The sequence below is a fragment of the Prinia subflava genome, chromosome 5 (assembly GCF_021018805.1).
Source record: "Prinia subflava isolate CZ2003 ecotype Zambia chromosome 5, Cam_Psub_1.2, whole genome shotgun sequence".
NCBI lineage: Eukaryota > Metazoa > Chordata > Aves > Passeriformes > Cisticolidae > Prinia > Prinia subflava.
In genome coordinates this window covers 48,932,396-48,952,535 of record NC_086251.1, presented here as the reverse complement: position 1 = coordinate 48,952,535, position 20,140 = coordinate 48,932,396, and the positions used below count along the sequence as shown (strand labels likewise).

Sequence of the window (20,140 nt, the reverse complement as noted above, 5' to 3'; positions counted from 1 at the left end):
GATTATAGATTGACTTCATTCATCTTTGTCTTAAAGTACATTTCTCATTCAGCATTTGAGTAGCTAGATAAATGATTCCTACAACAAAAAGAACCCTCATTAACCAAAAATCTCAAGTTCACTGTTTAACCTAATCTCCTGACCATGTTAGAATGTGAAGAACTTATCAAAAGCTTTACTGTAATACCAAAATACTTTTTTTCAGATATCGAAATTTTGATCAGCCTCATCGATTCTATGTAGCTGATGTGTACACTGATCTTACTCCACTCAGTAAATTCCCTTCCCCTGAGTATGAAACTTTTGCTGAATATTATAAAACAAAGTATAATCTTGACCTTACCAATCTTAACCAGCCACTGCTGGATGTGGACCACACATCTTCAAGGTAACAACAGTCATATTTTGTGTCTCATGATTGTAGTTTGACAGTAAAGTGCCTTTTTAAAATTTTCTTTAAAATGTGGGATAAAGCTGAGGGTTTGTCTTCCAAAATAATTATTGATTTTTTGTTTCCTTGAGAGATACTTAACTTGTGTAACAAGAATTATGAATTGAGTCTGTTTTTTCCCAGGGGTAATGGTGCTGTCACTTCACAGTGCATTGAAGTTGAATATTAAGAAACTTAAGAAAGTTTAGGCTAGTAAGTTCTATTCGTTAATTATGTACTTACACCACAGTATTTTCACATGGTTTTTAGACTTAATCTTTTGACTCCTCGCCATTTGAATCAGAAGGGAAAAGCACTTCCACTAAGCAGTGCTGAGAAGAGGAAAGCAAAGTGGGAAAGTTTGCAGAATAAACAGGTAAAATAGAAACATTTAATTCAAGTATGCTCTCTTAATAGTGATGTGGTGGCTACCTTTACAAGGAAAATTCTTTTCTTTCCCCTCCTCTGCCAGATACTGGTTCCTGAGCTCTGTGCTATACATCCTATTCCAGCATCATTGTGGAGAAAAGCAGTTTGCCTCCCCAGCATACTCTACCGCCTACACTGCCTTTTGACAGCAGAGGAACTGAGAGCTCAGACAGCCACTGATGCTGGTGTAGGGGTTAAATCACTTCCTGCAGATTTCAGGCATGTATTTTTAGAATAGGTATTTTTCAATATGATGTCTGACTATATAAGGGGAAACAACTGTTACTGTACGAATTATAAAACTGATAACTGTTGTTTAACTCATGGCACTTCTCAGTGAAAAACAGTTTAAAAATACTTGATTGTGAGAGGTAAACTCACATGTTGCAGTCACTGTTCTTTTCAGAAGGCTGTGGCTCTTTTTAAACATGTATGTGCATGTGGAGTCTTCTTGTCTTGTGCTAATATTTTTTGTTAACAAACCTGCTGTTTATCTTTACAGATACCCTAACTTGGACTTTGGATGGAAAAAGTCTATTGACAGCAAGTCCTTCATCTCTCTTCCTAACTCCTCTGTAGTAGAGAATGAAAATTACTGTAAGCACAGCACAATTGTAGTCCCTGAAAATGCTGCACATCAAGGTGCTAATAGAACCTCTTCTGCAGAAAACCATGACCAAATGTCTGTGAGTTACAGAACATTGCTCAATGAGTCACCCAGTAAACTCCAAATTGATGTCTCGGTAGAATTTTCAGCAATTAATGGTGTTTCTTATAATAAAAATCTTGCCAATGGCAATTGTGATTTAATTAACAGAGACTTTTGCCAAGGAAATCAGCTGAATTACTGCAGGCAGGAAATACCTGTACAACCAACTACCTCATATCCCATTCAGAATTTATACAACAGTGAGAACCAGCCCAAGCCCAGCAATGAATGTACTCTACCGAGTAATAAATACTTTGATGGAAATGCTAACAGATCTACCTCAGATGGATGCCCCATAATGGCAGTGACCACCAGTACTTCAAAAGCTATTAATCTTTCAAAAGACAGAGCAGATTCTGAAAAGAGCCCTTGCAGTGGGTACTCCTCAAAAACTCTCGGTCCTAATCCTGGTCTCATTCTTCAAGCTTTGACTCTTTCAAATGCTAGTGATGGATTTAACCTGGAGCGGCTAGAGATGCTTGGTGATTCATTTTTAAAGCATGCCATCACTACGTACTTGTTTTGCACTTACCCTGATGCTCACGAGGGACGGCTGTCATACATGAGAAGCAAAAAAGTGAGTAGTAGCAATCCAGTCATACTATTTAAAAGGCTTGCTGTAACAGGCCACATATATGAAACTCTTGCTGGAAGGTTGAATGGGAGCAGGTTGATTTAATTCCACAGCTTTGTTCATTGTACATTGAGTATCATGCATATTAGGAATAAAAATGCAGGACTGTGGGCTTAATATTGCCATAGCTGTGACTGAAACTGTTTTCTGCAGTTCAATTTGAAATCTAAGCCAGCTGATTACAAACCTAAGGAAGGACAGGGCTGAATGAAACTAAAAGTTCTGGGTTAGTGAGAACATCTGGTGCACTGAACCTCTAGAGCTGTATTGAGTAGAAGCTCTTTACCAGCAATGCTTGAATGAAGGATTAAATTAGCAGCATGGAGCCTTAAGTTCAAGCTTTACTTGACCTTTCCTTTGTTTCCCCAAGAAAATACTTCCCTTGACATTTGTAGCATCTTACTTAAAAATGAAACAACAAAAAAGTCTTACAGAACAGTTGCAACAAAACTTGTGAAAGTATTTTGGAGTAAAAGTATACAGTAGGGAGCAGAGTCTTCAGTTCTGCTGCTGCTGGAATAATCAACCGTGAAAACTTCTGTTTGAGTTGTTTTTTCTCACACATGATGTAATAATTTCAATTAAATGCCAAGGCATTGATTGTCTACCTCTAATAAAATGCATCACTCTGAAAATGAAATGATTGTACAGTTTAATCTTGGAAAATAAGGAGGGCTAAATAAGTTACACAGTTCAGAAAGAAGAAGTGTTTGAATATTCAAGTTCAAATTTCAAGATTTTAAAACATGAAAAGTGCACTTAAAAAGAGAAAAAAATATCAGTGATTGATAGTTAAAGGAAAAGGAAATATATTTGTATCTGAGAATGTTTTTTTCCCTTCCCTTTAAAATACTTAAAATAATTTCAGAGGCTATCAAAATAACATCTGGATTATGACTTAAGTGTTCTATAGAACTGTTTTAACACTTTCTACTGCCAAGGTTTAAGTCAGCCTATCTACAAATAAGAATTTTTCATTCCAAATGTAGTCTGAATGATGATTATTTATACTGGTAATAAATTACTTGTGCAGGTTCTATTTACTATTAGTTTAAAAGTAGCAATTAGGTTTTTTTGTGAGGAGAATGTAATATATTAAATTTCTTTAACTGAAACAGTCACCCGATATGCTTAGCCTCAGAATAAAAAGATGTTTATCTTGCTTTGAGTTGGTTCTACTGTATTACAAAAGCTGAACTCCCTTTTGAGAGTTGGAGAAAATGTATAATACAAGATCCAGCTTGACGCATAACATTTTCTTGCTCCTTTTGCCTTTTAACCTGTTTATGTAAATGTCCAAATGTCCAAAAGTTTATTAGAATGTTCTTCTTAAAGGTCAGCAACTGTAACTTGTATCGCCTTGGAAAAAAGAAAGGACTGCCAAGTCGCATGGTGGTGTCGATTTTTGATCCCCCGGTAAATTGGCTTCCTCCTGGCTACATAGTAAATCAGGACAAGAGCAACACTGACAAGTGGGAGAAAGATGAAATGGTATGAATTTGTTTAACTCTGTTGATGTGTAGTTACTTGTGTGTCTGTATTCTGTCACCCCTACCTCATCCCACCACTCCTTGTTATTTTGCTGTTTTCGGCAAAGAAAAGGCAAATCCGTGTATTTCTTTTCTTTCTCAAACTTCTGTGTAAGAAAATGAACGGAAAACTGATTCTAACCAGAACCTGAAGTACGGAAATTCATTGCACATCATCCAGTATTGAGTGTAGATACTAATGGCGAAGCAGAGAAGAAAAGCTTTTCTGCTGATACTTAGCCTGCTCCCAAGAGTTTTTCAGAAGTTTCTATTGGAAATTTTAAATTATATTGCCATCACTAGTTACAATATGTTCAGGCAGAACACTGTCTGCTTTTTAATAAACAATGAGTTCACCTTCATAGAATATAGGAAAAAGAGTTGATGTTTTTCATAGTGCTGAGGCAGATTGAAGAGTAGAACTGGCTTGAGATAATGTTCAGTATTGATGGCTAGTGGCTACACCATGGGTTTGACTGAGAGCTGGTTCTCATGTCAAATACCACGCTGGCTTAAGCTCTTTGACTGTCTGACACGTCACCTCGCTGTCTTGTCAAACACTTCACAACGACAAATCTTAATGAGGAAAGGTTTGCACTTTTTTCTGGTGTTCTAGGAGTAGAAGGACATGTTCAGAAATACCAGTGATCATAGCAGTCAGTAACGTGACCTTGAAGCGTTTCAGAGTGGTTTGGAGTTCAGGGGAAGGAGCTGGAAGGACATCTTTCTTTTTCCCCATTCTGAAGACCACACTCAGACTGTAGAACCACCAGAGGGCACATGAGAGTACTGTTAGGTGGATATACTGTGCAAATAAATGTTTATTGCAGAATAAAACAACCTGATTATTGTGGTTCTGTACTGTGCCAAGATTTCATTTTAAAGAGACTTCCTGCGATACCTTTCTGGCAAATGAGAATGCATGTTTGGGACTAATTTGGAGCTAATTGTTGTTTTTAAAAGATTCCAGTTTTCCACAACATTTCAGTGTCCTCTTCCTCTGCAATAGTCACTGTTTATTTGTAAATAAAACATATATTTGGTTTCAGACCAAAATGCAGAGGTGGTGAACCAAATAGTGGGGGCGGGGGGTTGTGCCAAGTAGATATTCTGTTTTCTTGGATGTAAACTTCATTCTTCATCCATGGGCTGATGGTGTATAACTGAAAATAGAGACCTTATTATGACAAATTATTACTAAAACTTAGTAGTCACGTGTTAGTATTTATCCAGCTTTATTTAGGGGAAGAATCTTTCTTCATTCATTTTCTCAAATGGCTGATTTCCAAAAGAGCATTAAAAAAACACCTAATGTGTATTTTACATCACCTTTTAATTGGCAGTAACTTCTAGAAAATTAGTCAGTTATTATTTAAGAAAAAAGTCATTCTTCTGGAGTTCATCATGGATTCATTTTTTTAAATGCTAATGATGATAAAAATTAATGATCAGAATTGCTGTTTCCTCCAGCTGTGCTCATCCTTATCCCTTAGAATTTTTTTCTAATGTACACGAAGTAATGCACAGACAATGTTTGCGTAGTTCATATAGCTGTCCTGCTACTTACAATTTCATTTTAAGAAACTTGTGAATGAAAACACAATAAAAATTTATAATTTGTGCCATGTTTTCAAAAACAGATGCCAAAATCTGTTTTGGAGCATCCATGTAGACATGTCTCATTCAGAGACTTTCTTATTTGAGTAGTAAATGTGACGGGTGGTGTGTAACAAGAAAAAAGCAGCACATGTCCTTGTTGGGACTGGTTAAATTAATCTTCTCTTTAAGTTTTATCTTACTACAGGCGTCTCAAATCACTATCTTAAATCCAGTTTTGATATCTTTCTGATCAGTTTAAGTTACAGAAGTCTCTTCTGTGTGTGTGTGATAGGGAATTACAGCAGCAGGAATTCTTTCAGCAGAATGTTTAAACTAAGACCTTCTATAGCCACTTTTTTAATATCTCCTCTCATTACTAAACTTGACTAAGCCAGGTCCATCCCAGTGAGGAACAGTGAGATCTCTTTGATCCTTAGACAGTTTTAAGTGTTGCCTAGTGCCCCTTAGAGCTGCCACACATTCACACCCACATCTGGATGGGTGTTCCCCCATGGTAGCATCTGGTTCACAGATTTGCAAGATTTAGTGACTGTAGAGCCCTACAATATGACATGCATAGGTTCAGGGAAGAAAAAGGCTGTTTCACTTGATTCAAAATGTTGTTGCCTTTCAGGACCCAGTCCAGGAAAGTGCTTTGAATCTTTGAATCTGATCTTGCTCGCATCAAATTCAGTGGCAGAATTCCTGCTGACATCAGTGTTGCTGTGTTGAGCCTGTTAATAGTCCTTTTGATATTACGAAGACTACCAGTGCATTTAGCTAATATGTTTAAGTGCTTTCCTGGATAGAGGCCATGGCAAATTGTAAAGAATTATATAGTTTGGGAATATTTGTGTTCAATTTGTAATTTATGTCAGTCCATACCAATTTGTTCAGTATGAGGAGGGAAAAGACATAAGACATCATTAATTTTGCTGTTGTGGGTGTGTACGTAAGTATTAGAAAATTGATGAGAATTTTGCGTTCTCTTGTATTAGTTAGGGATTGAAGTATAGCCTGCAAAAAAAAAAAAAAAAAACCCTGAAAAAACCTCCACTGAATGGATTTTCCATGTAGAAGGGTGTAGAAAAAGTCTTCACAATTGCATTGATTAAACATTTGTAATAGCCTTACTTAGCAGCCTGAAAGAGGGATGCACTCGGAACTTTTTCATGCATTCTAAAATTAGTTGGTTTAGAATTTTGTGTTGTTTGCTTTGTTGTGCAAGTGTATAATGTTTAGTGGATATAAAGTTCATTGTGTGTGCCTCACATTCAAGTACAAGCACAGGTTCCTACGAAATGCAGCATGTACTGTGTGTAGAACACACACTGTTGCAGCTTAGTAACAAAGAGTTTGTATTCCAGGACAATTTTTCCAGTCCTTGTGTAAGTTGAGATTGTATTGTGCATCTGATCAGACTTAGGAACATAAAAAAATCTGTATTATTGTTAGGAGATACTTCTCAAATCCTGCTTTTCTGATCTTTCTGCAGTAAAAGAGTCTTGTTTTCCTCTTCAGCACCTTTTTTTTGTGTTCTTTCATAGACAAAGGAAAACATGTTGGCTAATGGTAAACTTGATGATTATAATGATGATGAAGAGAATGAAGACCTAATGTGGAGGTTGCCCAAGGAAGAAACAGACTTTGAAGATGATTTTCTGGAGTATGATCAGGAGCATATCAAATTCATTGATAACATGTTAATGGGATCAGGGGCTTTTGTGAAAAAAATTTCACTCTCACACTTTTCAACCACTGATTCAAACTATGAATGGAAAGCACCCAAAAAGTCATCCATGGGTAATGTTCAGTGTTCATCAGATTTTGATGATTTTGACTATAGCTCTTGGGATGCTATGTGCTATCTGGATCCTAGCAAGGCTGTTGAAGAGGATGACTTTGTTGTGGGCTTCTGGAATCCATCAGAAGAAAACTGTGGTGTTGATGCAGGAAAACAGTCAATCTCCTATGACTTGCATACAGAGCAGTGTATCGCTGACAAGAGCATTGCAGATTGTGTGGAAGCCCTGTTGGGCTGCTATCTGACCAGCTGTGGTGAAAGAGCTGCTCAGCTTTTCCTGTGTTCATTGGGGCTGAAGGTGCTCCCTGTAATTAAAAAGACTGATTGGGAAGGCACTCTGTGTGCTACCAGAGAGAACTGTAACAGTGAGCAGAAAAATCTTTCACCAAATTCTGTTTCTGCTTCTGTAGCTAATTCAGAGCTTTCTCTTTGTAAAGACCTGGAGTATGGCTGTTTGAAGATTCCACCAAGGTGTATGTTTGATCACCCAGATGCTGAAAAAACCCTAAATCACCTTATTTCTGGTTTTGAAAACTTTGAGAAGAAAATAAATTACAGTTTTAAGAACAAGGCTTATCTTCTTCAGGCATTTACTCATGCCTCTTACCATTATAATACCATTACTGGTAAGTTGTTTTCTAAATGCTCTATAGTTTTTTCTCCATATTGCAAAAGCAAGAGAAGCAGTATCTTGTGTTCCCATATATACACTTTCTTTTAGACATCACATGTTACAATAGTCTTGGAATACAATATCTTAAAAATAGTATTTTACTCACTATTTAGAGGGAGATACTTGATTAATTGTATCTCAGTGATTATTTGTATTTTGACTTGATGCAGATAAAGTACATTTACTGAGGCCTCACCAGGTTTTGAGAAACAGGATCAGTGATAAATGTTCTATCACTAGCTGTGTATGACTGATACTAGATCCTCATTTAGTGGAAATAAGTTCTTGTAGAACTCTGGAAAACTGCCATGTACTTCAGGAAATAGCAGTCATATTTTCCAAATATATTTAGCAAATTTGTTCTGTAATTAAATCCCATGAATGTTATACTTTGTCTACTTCTGAAGATAAACTCTAAACTACAGCTTTTATTAGCTGAATAATCTATAGGAGTGCAGAATGTGGAGACTTCCCTTTGAAGCTGTAAATTCAAAGTCTTAATTTAAGTCTAGGCATTTTATTGAGTAAATATTTAAAGTCAAAGTTTGAAGTAATTGACTAAATCAGACTAAATATTAGTTTCAGATTAACGTTTAATGTTTCTGTACATGATCTCATAAAAGATTTTACAGCGGTAGAAATTTGTATTTCTGTGATCTTTCATTGTTCTTGCTTATGCTAATTAATGTAATATTTGTTCATTCTGGAACTTACATATTTTCTTACCATAATATGCAACCAAAAGCAAAGCATGGTAAAATTCCCACCCCATTTGTAGTGATTGGCAAATTTCTTTGCAGTCAGCAGTCTGAATTTTTCCCCAGAGTGAATTGGGGGGCCCTTTTTCCGAGGAGTGAGAAAGCTCTGCTTTCGTTAAAGAAATGAGTAACTTTGAAATGCAACTGCATTAAAAAGCAGTTCTGACAAACTGACTAAACACAGAGGCGCTCCTTTGGTTTTTCATTGTAGGGGATATTATCCACATATGTATTTACTTTTTACAAATATTTCACAAAATACATTGAAAGTAAATGATTCCTTCATTTTTAGACATACATAAATATATATTTATTCTTCCAGAAACCTTGAGGCATAGTGTCCAGTTAAAATTACATTGTTGAAACTGTAGGAAAACTTTTGATTTCATTTCTGTTTACCAGGTGAGACAACTGTGATGAGCTGTTACCTGTAACTTTTTCTCTTTAAGAAGTAGCTAGCAGTTGAGATCTGGCAATGTCTTCAGTTCAGCTGGTACAAAAGGAACTTAGTGCTAGTCAATTCACTCTCACAGTAATTTCAGTAGTGGTTTGTCTTCCTTCTCAACCTACCTGCCCGTATTTGCATTCAGGAGGGTTTTTCCTTTTGTTTTTGTTCTAAAAATAGATGTTCTTAGCTCTCTATTCCCATGGTCAGTTGTCGAAAGAGCAAAGGCTTGACAATTTTAATTTCCAGTTTAAAAGACATATCCATATAAGTATCTTTGTTGAAAGTGTCTTAACATGTGGCAAATCAGACAAAAAACCTCAGAATTTGTGTTCCCCTGCTCTTAATGAATTGATTTTTATATTGATTATTTTTACTTTTTTAATTTTAACTGTTACAGTTTTCAGACCAGCCTGCTGGGATAATCTGTTAAATTTACTTTTTGATGTTTCTTAGCAAGTGAAGATCTTGAGTAAAAACATCAATTGATATAAGCACAGCTGTTTTTTCTAGCCTGCCAGATAAACATTTTGTTCAAATTTGGCTTTATTATTAGAAAAGCTCCTGCTTTTCCTGGTTTCTTTTTTTTTTTTTTTGTATTTCATTAATAATGTCTTTAAACACAAGGGTACTTCTTTTAAAAAACAATCTTTTAAAAAGATTGTCTTCTCTGAGCATTGGTTAGTTTGTGGAATTTACGTGGCACTGTACCAAACGTCTTATCCAGAAAGCCTGGAAAGAATGTGTGTGTTAAACTTAATTGTGGTGTTGTACATTCTTTTATTTCCAATGATTTAAGATTGTTACCAGCGCTTAGAATTCCTGGGAGATGCAATTTTGGACTACCTCATAACCAAGCACCTTTATGAAGACCCACGGCAACACTCTCCAGGAGTTCTTACTGACCTACGATCTGCTCTAGTCAATAATACCATTTTTGCATCATTAGCTGTAAAGTATGACTACCACAAGTACTTCAAAGCTGTCTCTCCTGAACTGTTTCATGTTATTGATGACTTTGTGCAGTTTCAAATGGAAAAGAATGAAATGCAAGGAATGGATTCTGAGGTTAGTGGAAGTAGAAGAAATATGTTCAGTATCTGATTTGAAGCATGTCACTGGATTTCTTAGCATTTTTGTAATGTTTTATGCACACAGCAGCCAAAGAAGCAGGCTCCCAGTAATAAAAAGATGCAATACACAAAGTAAAATACAGCCTTCAGAAAGTATAGAATCAATTAGAGTTTACAGAAATTAATTAATTTGAAAGCAATTTGCGTCTAGTTTTTCTGTGGCAGTTGATTTTAGGCGTTGTTTTGCTCTTGTGTTGTTAGAACAGTGTGGGATACACACTTAGCTTGCTGCTTTCACTAACTGATAGGATGCACTACTACAACATAAAAATGAGGTGAAGAGTTGCTAAATCACGTAGTACTGACTCAGGGTAGTTATCCATACATCATCATGAACAAAGCTACCTTGGCACAATGCTGGAATTATTAAATGTAGTACACTGACAAGAGATTTCTGCTTTTTTTCTTATGATTTCTACTGGAGGAGATGTTACTGCACTATACTCAAGTATTTTGACATGCTTGTCAATGCTCCTAAAGGCATTCTGCTAAATATGGAAATATTACATGCATCTTTCAATTAAGCCACTTAAAAAGTAGTTTCATTGAAGTCCAGCAAACACAGGTCAGATTTTGTGCTGTGTACAAAAGGTGATGATAATGATCCTATATTTTCTGGAGAATTAGGTAAAAGTAATCAATTTACATAAGCTGGTTAGGAGATCTGTGAGAGCAAGGACCTTGTGAGTCAAGTTCTCATCAAGATCTGGAAGAGAAGTATTTCCCATTATCCTTCTTTAAAAGTGTTACCTAGTAGATGTCCATAATAATTGGTCTTCTGAAAAACTGACCAATCTCTTAAAAAATACTCTGTCTGACAACATGCCAGCATTAAATAAGCATGTTGTTTTTGTATTTAGTATTTTTTTTTCTGATAACTTAAAACTTTGAGAATCAAAATATTTCAGTCTCATATGTGTGTTCACAGCCCTTGTACTCTGTTATAGAGTGAAAACCAGGTTTCAAGGGAAAAATTCATTAAACATTGAATAAGAAATTTGTCACTGAAGTTTAGATAATATAAATTACATTAGAGGATTAAACTCTTATCTCTCTTGTTTTCTCCACAATGTGAAAAAGCTAGGAACTTATTTTCAGAGCTTACAGTGTTGTTTTTTGCTTTGTTCATTTTTTGCAAGTATGCAAAAAAAAAACTTTCACCAAAGTTGCAACTAAATTGTGTGATAGCTGTTTCAAATAAAATCCTTGTTTCACTCTCGCTACGCCTGCTCCCTATCTTGGTCTGGCACTGAATTACTGAAACTCTTATTTCATCACTTAATGTAGGAGTCTTTGTTTCTGCAGTTCATGCCAGCTAGACTGGTTTCCATGTGTCTCCACGTCATATGCTTTTCTGTTTTTTCAAATCTCACTCATGAAACATCTGTCCCTTCCTTACAGCTCTTAGTTTCTCTCTTCTTCTGTTACATCAGTATAATGCAAAAGTGCTTCAGTTTACACTTGGTATGAAGCACTCTATTCAGAACAGTTGAACTTAGTTTTTAATGTCAAAATTCCTATTTGTATTGCTGTATGTGTCAGGTCTGACTACTTGTTTGATTTATTTCAGGTAGAAATATTGGGTGGAGCCCATGTATGAAGTATTACAGTCACTCTTAAGAGGACTGAATTGGATTTTAAACCCCAAGTGGAGTGAGGGTAGCTGCTGGGGGAGAAGACTGACAGAAACTTATTTCTCTGTAGGCAGAGTAGCATAATGGTCAAAATCTTTGTTTTCAAGTTACTTTGGGTGGAGTTAGGCAAATGTATATTACATATGTTTAAAGTATTTTAGTAAAGGGTTAGATCAGCTCAAGCCCTTTAAGATGTACACTGAAAGTTTAATTTTGATAATGAAAACAGATTGTTTTCTTAAATTGGTAGCATAGAAGAAAACACTGCCTGCTGCACTTAAACATCTAAATGTGTCTGTTAGGTCAGTCTGGTGGAGTTGTTTTTCAGTTACTTATGTCTTGTTTTATTAGTGCTTGTTTCATGCTTGTCTTGAGGGGTAAATAAGGTAAGGAGAGGTACATGAAACTTTCATCCAGAGACTGGACTTAGAGACTTTGAAAGTCTCTTTTTGGGAGATATATAATGTCTGAACTCTTCCTTTGTTGGGGGTAGCTTTCTGGTATTGACTGATAGAAGTCTGGTTCTAATTGGGAAAAACAGACCCATGGTGAAATCCTATAGAATTATCACAGAAGGAATTCACGAATTATAAAAGCTCCCTGTACACAATGGTGTTTGTGGCTTTTTTCTCCATATTTGAAAAATTATATAACCAGCAGCTCGGTTTCACTTAGGAATAAAACAACAGTTTTGCTGTGGAAAGTTGTCAATTAAAAACTTTAAGGAAGCATCACAGGATATAGGATGTAAGAGAGCTTACATTTCTGAAGATCTTTGTTTTACTGTAAGTGAAGCAGTCATTTCTATCTTTTTCCCTCCCACACTTGTCTTTTTTTAATTGCAAACAGCTCAGAAGATCTGAAGAAGATGAAGAAAAAGAGGAAGACATTGAAGTACCAAAGGCCATGGGGGATATATTTGAGTCCCTTGCTGGTGCCATTTATATGGATAGTGGAATGTCTTTGGAAATGGTTTGGCAAGTGTACTATCCAATGATGAGACCACTAATAGGTATTGCCAGCTTTCAGACAATTTACTAATGATTAAGTGCCATCTTCTATGAAAAGAACAGAGCTAATTTTTGGTTTTCACTTTTTTTTCCAAATAGAAAAATTTTCTGCTAATGTGCCCCGTTCCCCAGTGCGAGAGCTGCTGGAAATGGAGCCAGAGACAGCCAAATTTAGGTAAGATTGTGCTTTCTTCCATACACGCTGACAGAAAGTGTTTCTAAACTGTGTTTCATGAGCTACAGAGAATTTTTAAATGTCACAAAGTAGTTGTAATTTCTTTTGCACTAAGCAGCTAATCATCATTGTGTCCACTGTTCTTTATTTTTTTTCCTTGCATAGCTTTCTGAGAAATGTAGCAATTTCTGTTTAATTTTACTGCTTTAACTTCTGTAGAAAAAAGAATGTAGGTTTCTTATTTCACATTACCTTGCCTTGGCAGTAAGTAATTCTTGTGTATATTTTTGCAGTCCTGCAGAAAGAACTTACGATGGAAAGGTCAGAGTTACAGTGGAAGTTGTAGGAAAGGGAAAGTTTAAAGGTGTTGGCAGAAGCTACAGGATTGCCAAATCTGCAGCTGCGAGAAGAGCACTACGAAGCCTCAAAGCAAATCAACCTCAGGTCCCAAACAGCTGAGACTCCTCTTAAAAATGAATGAAATGGGGAAGAAATAACATACAGATAAAGCAAATTTTAAAAAAATGTTGACGTTGAGAGGAACAAATTGGAAGACAGAATATAAAGTTTGTTTGATAACAGAATAGATAACAAAACATTTAACATGTATAAAATTTTGGAACTAATTGTAGTTATAGTTTTTTGCGCAAACACAATCTTGTCTTCTTTCCTCACTTCTGCTTTGTTTAATCACGAGAGTGCTTTAATGATGACATTTAGCAAGTGTTCAGAATAATTGTTGTCAGGTCTTTTTGTTTTACTTTTCTTGTCAGTACAGCTTTGCTTAGTATTAGAAGGCCAGGGAGCTTATGCCTAATGCAGTTGCTAGATTTATATATATATAGTAATCTTGGAATTCTTTAATCTGTGCACTAGTGCCAGTCATAAAGCAGTTGAAAAACTGTACTGGATGATTGGGTATAAGAAAGATTAAGTGTGCCAGTATTCTCCTTTTTATTTTCCTTTTTTTTTTTTCTCTCCATGTCATCTTTTTGCATTAAGATGGCATTCCCAATCATTATTGCACTTATTTGTTAGGGACAGATTTTAATTGAAATGGCTGGCATACTGGTAGAGTGAAACTTTGGTTTCCTTATGCCACACAGTCTTGCATAAAAAAAGGTTCTTGCCTTAAAAATAAATAAACCCTCATTAATAATCTTTAATTTCTGATCTTTTTTGGAACAAACTGTTTTACATTCCCTTCATTTTCTTATGCATTTTACAATGATACAGCTCTATATTTACAGTACAACTCATTACTATAGCTGTGACTTACTACAGGATTATAATAGAAATTATATTCATATATATGTAATTAGGTTATTTTTAACAATTCTGAGGAGGTGGTTAGTCTACAGTTTTTTTTATACCATAAACAAAATATGGTCTTTGGCTAAAATTCCAGTTTTACACGAACCTGCAAGCTAGATAGTTCCAATACTGGAAACAGCAACAAATAATTGCACAGTGCAAACTGTCACTAACAAAATAACCTTAGACATATCACACCTAAGATATGCTGCAGATTTTATAGTCAATTGGTTACGTATTTAACAAACAGAGCACCTTTACACTTAGAGATATTTCCACGTAAATTTCTTACTGTACTTTTCAGAGTTGCATGCATATTTCATCTACCAAAGCTGTGCTGTTAAATAACATGAAAGTTGATGTTTGAGATATAACTGCCGTAATTTTGATACATCTGTGATTTAGGTCCTTAATTTAGAGAAACTAGCTCATTGGTGTTTTGGTCTACTGGGAGCGTGGGGGGAAATCATACTTGTATTTTTTAGGCTTTGCCTATACTTCTTTAATTAGATTTTTGTAGGCACTCTTCACTTAAATACCTCAGTTCTTTTTTTCTCTTCTTTTCCTTTTTATTTTTGCATGCATTGGGTTTTTTTCTGTTTTGGTGCTATGTTTATATATTATGCTTGAAATTTTAATTTTTTGCACTGTAACTATAATACCTCTTAATTTACCTTTTAAAAAAAGCTGTGGGTCTTGTATTCCCACCAGTATCAGTAGAGGTTTGCTGCAATTTTGCCCTGTTAATTATGCTTGAAGTTTGAGAAAGCAGAGCAAGGTGTTTTAACGTTTTCCAGCACAATAGTTTGAACTTGATGCTGTGTCTTATGAACTAAATTACAAACAAATACTGTATTTCCTGCTTTTAAACCCTATTCCTTTCCTCACAAATGCACACTAAAACAAAACAAAAAATGTCAGCTCTTGCTTTCTTAACAAAAAATAAAGTAAATGCCTTAGTGACAAGGGGCAGACATTAAGCTTTTCTGAAATACAGTTTTCAAAAGTTCATATATTTCCTATCTCAGTCACTTTTCAGTCTGTGAAAAGGACCATTCTTGTATTTGAAAGCTGCTTGTTATAGGAGTCAAACCAAGAATTAAAAAAGCTTATAGCTAGCTAGCTAGCTTATAAAAAAGTCTAGTATTTGTTTGGTACATCAGTCGTGAAAGGAGGTATAAGAACTGCAAGTGTAGATGATATGGAACATAAAAACATGCAGTACAAATTCTCAAACGTAAATTGCTTTGTGCTGGCTATTTAAGAAACTAAAAAAAAGCTCACTGATTTAAGCTATAGCTTGCTCTTTGTGGTAGGACTGAAGTTTCTTAGTGAAAATACATGATTATTGATGCAAACAATTCTGTGTTTCTGGCCAGACATCAATCAGCAGATTAAATCAGACCATCTAGAAAGTCTTAAGTAGTTTTAATTGCATTATGAAAAGCTAAAATTTCAGTTATTCTTTGAATGCCTAAAATTCTTACTGATTGTTACAAGGTTATAGATTCTCAGGGGTTTCAGATAATTGTTAGCAGTGAAGTGGTTATGTAGTGTTTGGGTGCAAAATCAACTGAACCTACTCTGTGTTTCAGAACAGTTTAATGATCACTTTGTTACTAGATAAAGCGTATGAATTGGACATCCGAAATGTGTAGTGGCTGACTATAAAGTAGTTTCTGCTGCTGATGCATTTTTAAATGCATTTTAAATGCCACGATTTTTTCCAGTGTGACCTCATTGAAATCCTTTTCACCCTTTGAGGCAGAAAATCCATGTTAGTTTCCATGTTACACATCTGTGTGTTTTACCCTACAGTCGATATGATTTTGATACTGGACAGTGTACGCTATTAAAGACCTAAATCTGATCATTTGAAGGTTGGGATAGAAATCACTTGACATGCTATAAGCACAAGTGTAAGCGGACTGTTGCAGCCCATCTTCAAAAGCAACCACACAGGCTCATCATTAATAGTGTGGGGGTTAATTGGCATGAACCTTGGGGCTTTTTATCTGAGTCCTGTTATACTGTACTTTAAACAGTCCTCCTAACTATGCTGCGTTTTTATTTTTATGGCTTTTTTTTGCGCTGTTCTGTTCATGTAGCACAAATAAGCATTGCACTTGGTACCATGCTTTACCTCATTTCAAGGAAAAAATGCTTAACAGAGAGGAAAAATGTGGTTTGGCCTTGCTGCTGTTCTGATTTAATGACTTTGAAAAAGATAGTTTTTAATGCCTGCAATGTGTCATTTACTTGCACAACTTAAATAGGTCATTTGTAACGTCTGTGGCATTTTTACTGTTTGTGGAAAAATACAACAAAGATGTGTAACAACTCTTGATTGTATTTTAAAGCTATTATTTTTCTACTACATCATTTTACTGTTATGTGAAGTAATTAAAATTAGAATGACCTCTGACTGACACTCCAGTAATTATCTCTGAACAAACCAACATTTTACACATGTAATGTAATTTTTGGGAGAAGACAGCCCCTGGTAATTTGGTCAACCTCAACTAAATCTGTCCAGTCTGAATATTGAGTGCCCAGTAATGACTTCTGAAGTGTTTGTTCAGCTTGATGCTGCTAAAGTCCATACAAAAAAAAAAAAAAAAAAGCCTACTATTTTTAAGTCTCATTAGACAGTAGTATGTTGCAACTGCCGAGTACAGAACTTGAACAAGAAGCAGTTTCGGTGCTGGGGAGGAATATAGTGGTGGCCCAGGGAGGAGGTGCTGGATCCTCAGCTGGTGCAGATTGATGTAGTATCATTTCAGTCAATGGAACTGCATTCATTTACATACCTGAAGATCTTGTGCTTGTATGTATGTTGCAGAGTTTTGTTTTTCCTCCTTGTGAGTAAATACAGAACCGTCAACTGGAAAACGCGGGGGTTTATGTTACTGCATATGACATAACATATGCTACATATTCTATGCATTTATCTGTACAGAAAATGAATTCTTTGTATCCCAGTCACAGCAGCACGCGCAATCCAAAAATGACAAATAGCATTGTGATCTGCTGTGATACTGCACTTGACTCTGACAGTATTCTGGGTTGTTTTGGATGGGGTTCCCCATGAACACATTCTCATGGAAATCTCTGTATTTTTTATATGAATGAAGCAAGAAGCATTTTGATTTTTTGGTACTTAATTACTGACATTGATCCTTTTTCAATTGCTCTGATATTCAAGAAGTTAATTTATTTCATATTAGATTTTAAACTTTAAACACTACAGTTCATGACCATCAAATGTAATATAATTATCAGCTGTAACTCAATATGAATTATGTTAGCAAATATCTAGAGGTCATTGTAGGATACTCCACTAGCAGGTAAAATTAACTTCTATCAAAGCTAACTACAATTATTAAAATAAATTTCATCCAATAAAGTTGTTGGGGTTTTCCCTTTTATTTGAATGGCAACCACAGACTACTTTAATTGCTTTGTAGATGCACTCAGAATTTACTGCAGCAGCAAGTTAGGGAGAAAAATGTTTGTGAACAATAATTGGAAATTGCAGGCATTTTTATTGTAAATAGTGTGACTGAAAAGATGGTTAAAATCAAGTAGAATAACAAATATAATTTGATGGACAATAAAATATTTACCATCACATGCTGCAGCTGTCTTTAAGGGACATAAAATGTAATTCATTCATACTGTAATCATGCTGCAGAAGTTTGCAATCTGCACCTTATGGATCACAATTACCTTTAATAGTTTTTTGTAATAATTGTAGCTGAGTATATCTCCAATAAAGTTATGGTCTGTTCACCTTGTATTGTCGTTTTGCCTTTTTTTAATTCCTGTTAATATTTCTATAAATTTTCCAGAGCTTACAAAAAATAGCTGTTCAGTCTAAAAATATTGTGAAAACATTTGTGAAAACAATATTTCTTCACCTTGTTTAAAGACAAGTCTGCTTGTCTTCTTCCTCTGATGAATGAACTGCCTTCAGAGCTATGTGAAGACTCTTAAGGGACACTCAGGTTAAAAATGATGGTGTATGTAATACAATTTGATCTCTGTGTTGACCATTATACCTGCAAAATGTCTGTTGTAGCTGGGAGCCCCAGAACACAAGGGTTCTCAAACACAGGTTTGCATTACTGGCACACGTTTTAAGAATAATATGTTAATATGAGCTAATAGTCTCAGCATTAATAACGTAAATTTCATTATTTTTGTGTTTGTTTTCTGTTAGTTTTTTGCCTATCCTGAATATTGGCAGTGTGTTAGTAGAATGTTTTGACTGGCACAGTAGTATCATGTATCTTCTATAGAGCAAGTCAGACCTGCCTGACACAAGGTCTTCCTTTCTGAAAACTTCACAATGTAGCAGTCACTTTTTTGGCATCTACAGTGAACATCTTTTACTACACATTTTGTCTTAAGTTGTAGAGAAAAGCCTGCTGACCTGCCAGTAGGCACGGTGATAGCTTTTTTTGGGATTTGGAAAAGGGGGCTGTAAGGGCAAGGCCCTTCAAGCTGCAGTGTACAAGGCTAGTAAGGATGACAACACAGCCCCCACCTTCCCAGTGCTAGCGAGTCAAATCATCAGAAAACTTCCCCCAAATTTTCTGCAGGAAATTTGATCTGAAAATAATAACGTTATAAATTGGGTGTGGATGCCATTATATCTTGTTCATTGTGGCAGAAGGAGGGGAGGGATGGCCTTCTCAGCTGGGGTCTACAAGAAAGTGGTCCATCCCTTGCTGGGTAGCACTGTGAAGCAGATGGAGTTCTCCAGAAAGTCAAGGGGTGAAAGCAGTAGAGGTTCTGCTTCAAAGGCATTTTTTTTTGTCTGCAAACTTGCTTAGTATCCTTTCTAGTCCTGTGTCCAGGTCATGAAGGAAGATACTGAACAGCACAGGGCCGAGGATGGAGCCCTGTGGAACCCCAGTGGTGACAGGTCCCCAGTCTGATGTCACCCCATTCACTACATGCCTTTGTACCTGGCCTGGGGGCCAGTTGCTCATGCATCCCATGATGTGTTTATCCAGTTGTGTGCTGGATGTTTTGTCCAGAAGAACTCTTGTGAGAGACAGTATCCTATCCAAAGCCTTTCTGAAATCCAAAAAGATTGCATCTACTGGCTTTCCTGTATCAACTACGAGGGTTACAGTGTCATGAAAGGAAATCGGGTTTGATAAGCAGGACTTTCCCTTCAAGGAGCTGGGCTGGCTGTGACCAGTGAGTGAGTGTGACCAGTGAGTGAGTGTGTTGCCTTTCAGGAGTTTTTCAATACCTCCCTGAATAATCTCATCACTTTACCAGGCACTGAAGTGAGACTGACAGCCTGTAGTTTCCAGGATCCTCCTTGCCCTTCTTGAAAATGAGGACAACGTGCAGCAGCTTCCAGTCAGCTGAGACCTCTCTGGATTCCCAAAACTGCTCAAAAATTACCAGAGAGATTTTGTGATGACATCAGCCAGCTGAGAACTTTTTGATGAATCCCATCAGGCCCCATAGATTTATAGGGACCCAGCTGCAGAAGCAGATCCCGCAGAAAATCAGGGTTGACTGGGGTTTGATCATTTTCGCAGTCATTGTCCTCCAGCTCAGGGCACTGAGACCCCCTTAGTCCATCACTAATGCTGAAGACAGAAGTAAAGAATGCATTAAACACCTCTGCCTTGTCCCTGCCTCTGTGAGGTGACCATGGGCTGATGTTTTTTCTGCACTGCCTATTGCCATTAATATATCTGGAAAAACTTTTTCTTGTCCTCACATTTCTGGCAGCTTCAACTCCAGCTGAGCTTTGGGCACATGGATTTTCTCCCTCCAGTGGTGAGCAGCATTTCTGTATTCCTCTATGTCACCTGACCTTGCTTCCATTGGGTATG

At 36.3% G+C, this 20,140-nt stretch overlaps 1 protein-coding gene across 5 annotated transcripts in view; it reads left to right on the top strand.

Annotated features, from left to right (window-relative positions):
• Positions 1-18,073, top strand: part of DICER1 (dicer 1, ribonuclease III) — a 66,859-nt gene extending 48,786 nt beyond the window's left edge. For all 5 annotated transcript variants that reach the window (XM_063399289.1, XM_063399292.1, XM_063399288.1 and 2 more), the window contains 10 exons: positions 206-388; positions 701-806; positions 903-1,078; positions 1,362-2,145; positions 3,538-3,693; positions 6,878-7,760; positions 9,810-10,078; positions 12,627-12,789; positions 12,887-12,962; positions 13,256-18,073. In XM_063399289.1, the coding sequence (XP_063255359.1) occupies positions 206-388; positions 701-806; positions 903-1,078; positions 1,362-2,145; positions 3,538-3,693; positions 6,878-7,760; positions 9,810-10,078; positions 12,627-12,789; positions 12,887-12,962; positions 13,256-13,421 (2,962 nt within the window). In that variant the 3' untranslated portion in view covers positions 13,422-18,073. The remainder of the gene's footprint in view (positions 1-205; positions 389-700; positions 807-902; positions 1,079-1,361; positions 2,146-3,537; positions 3,694-6,877; positions 7,761-9,809; positions 10,079-12,626; positions 12,790-12,886; positions 12,963-13,255) is intronic.
• The last annotated feature ends 2,067 nt before the right edge of the window (positions 18,074-20,140 follow it).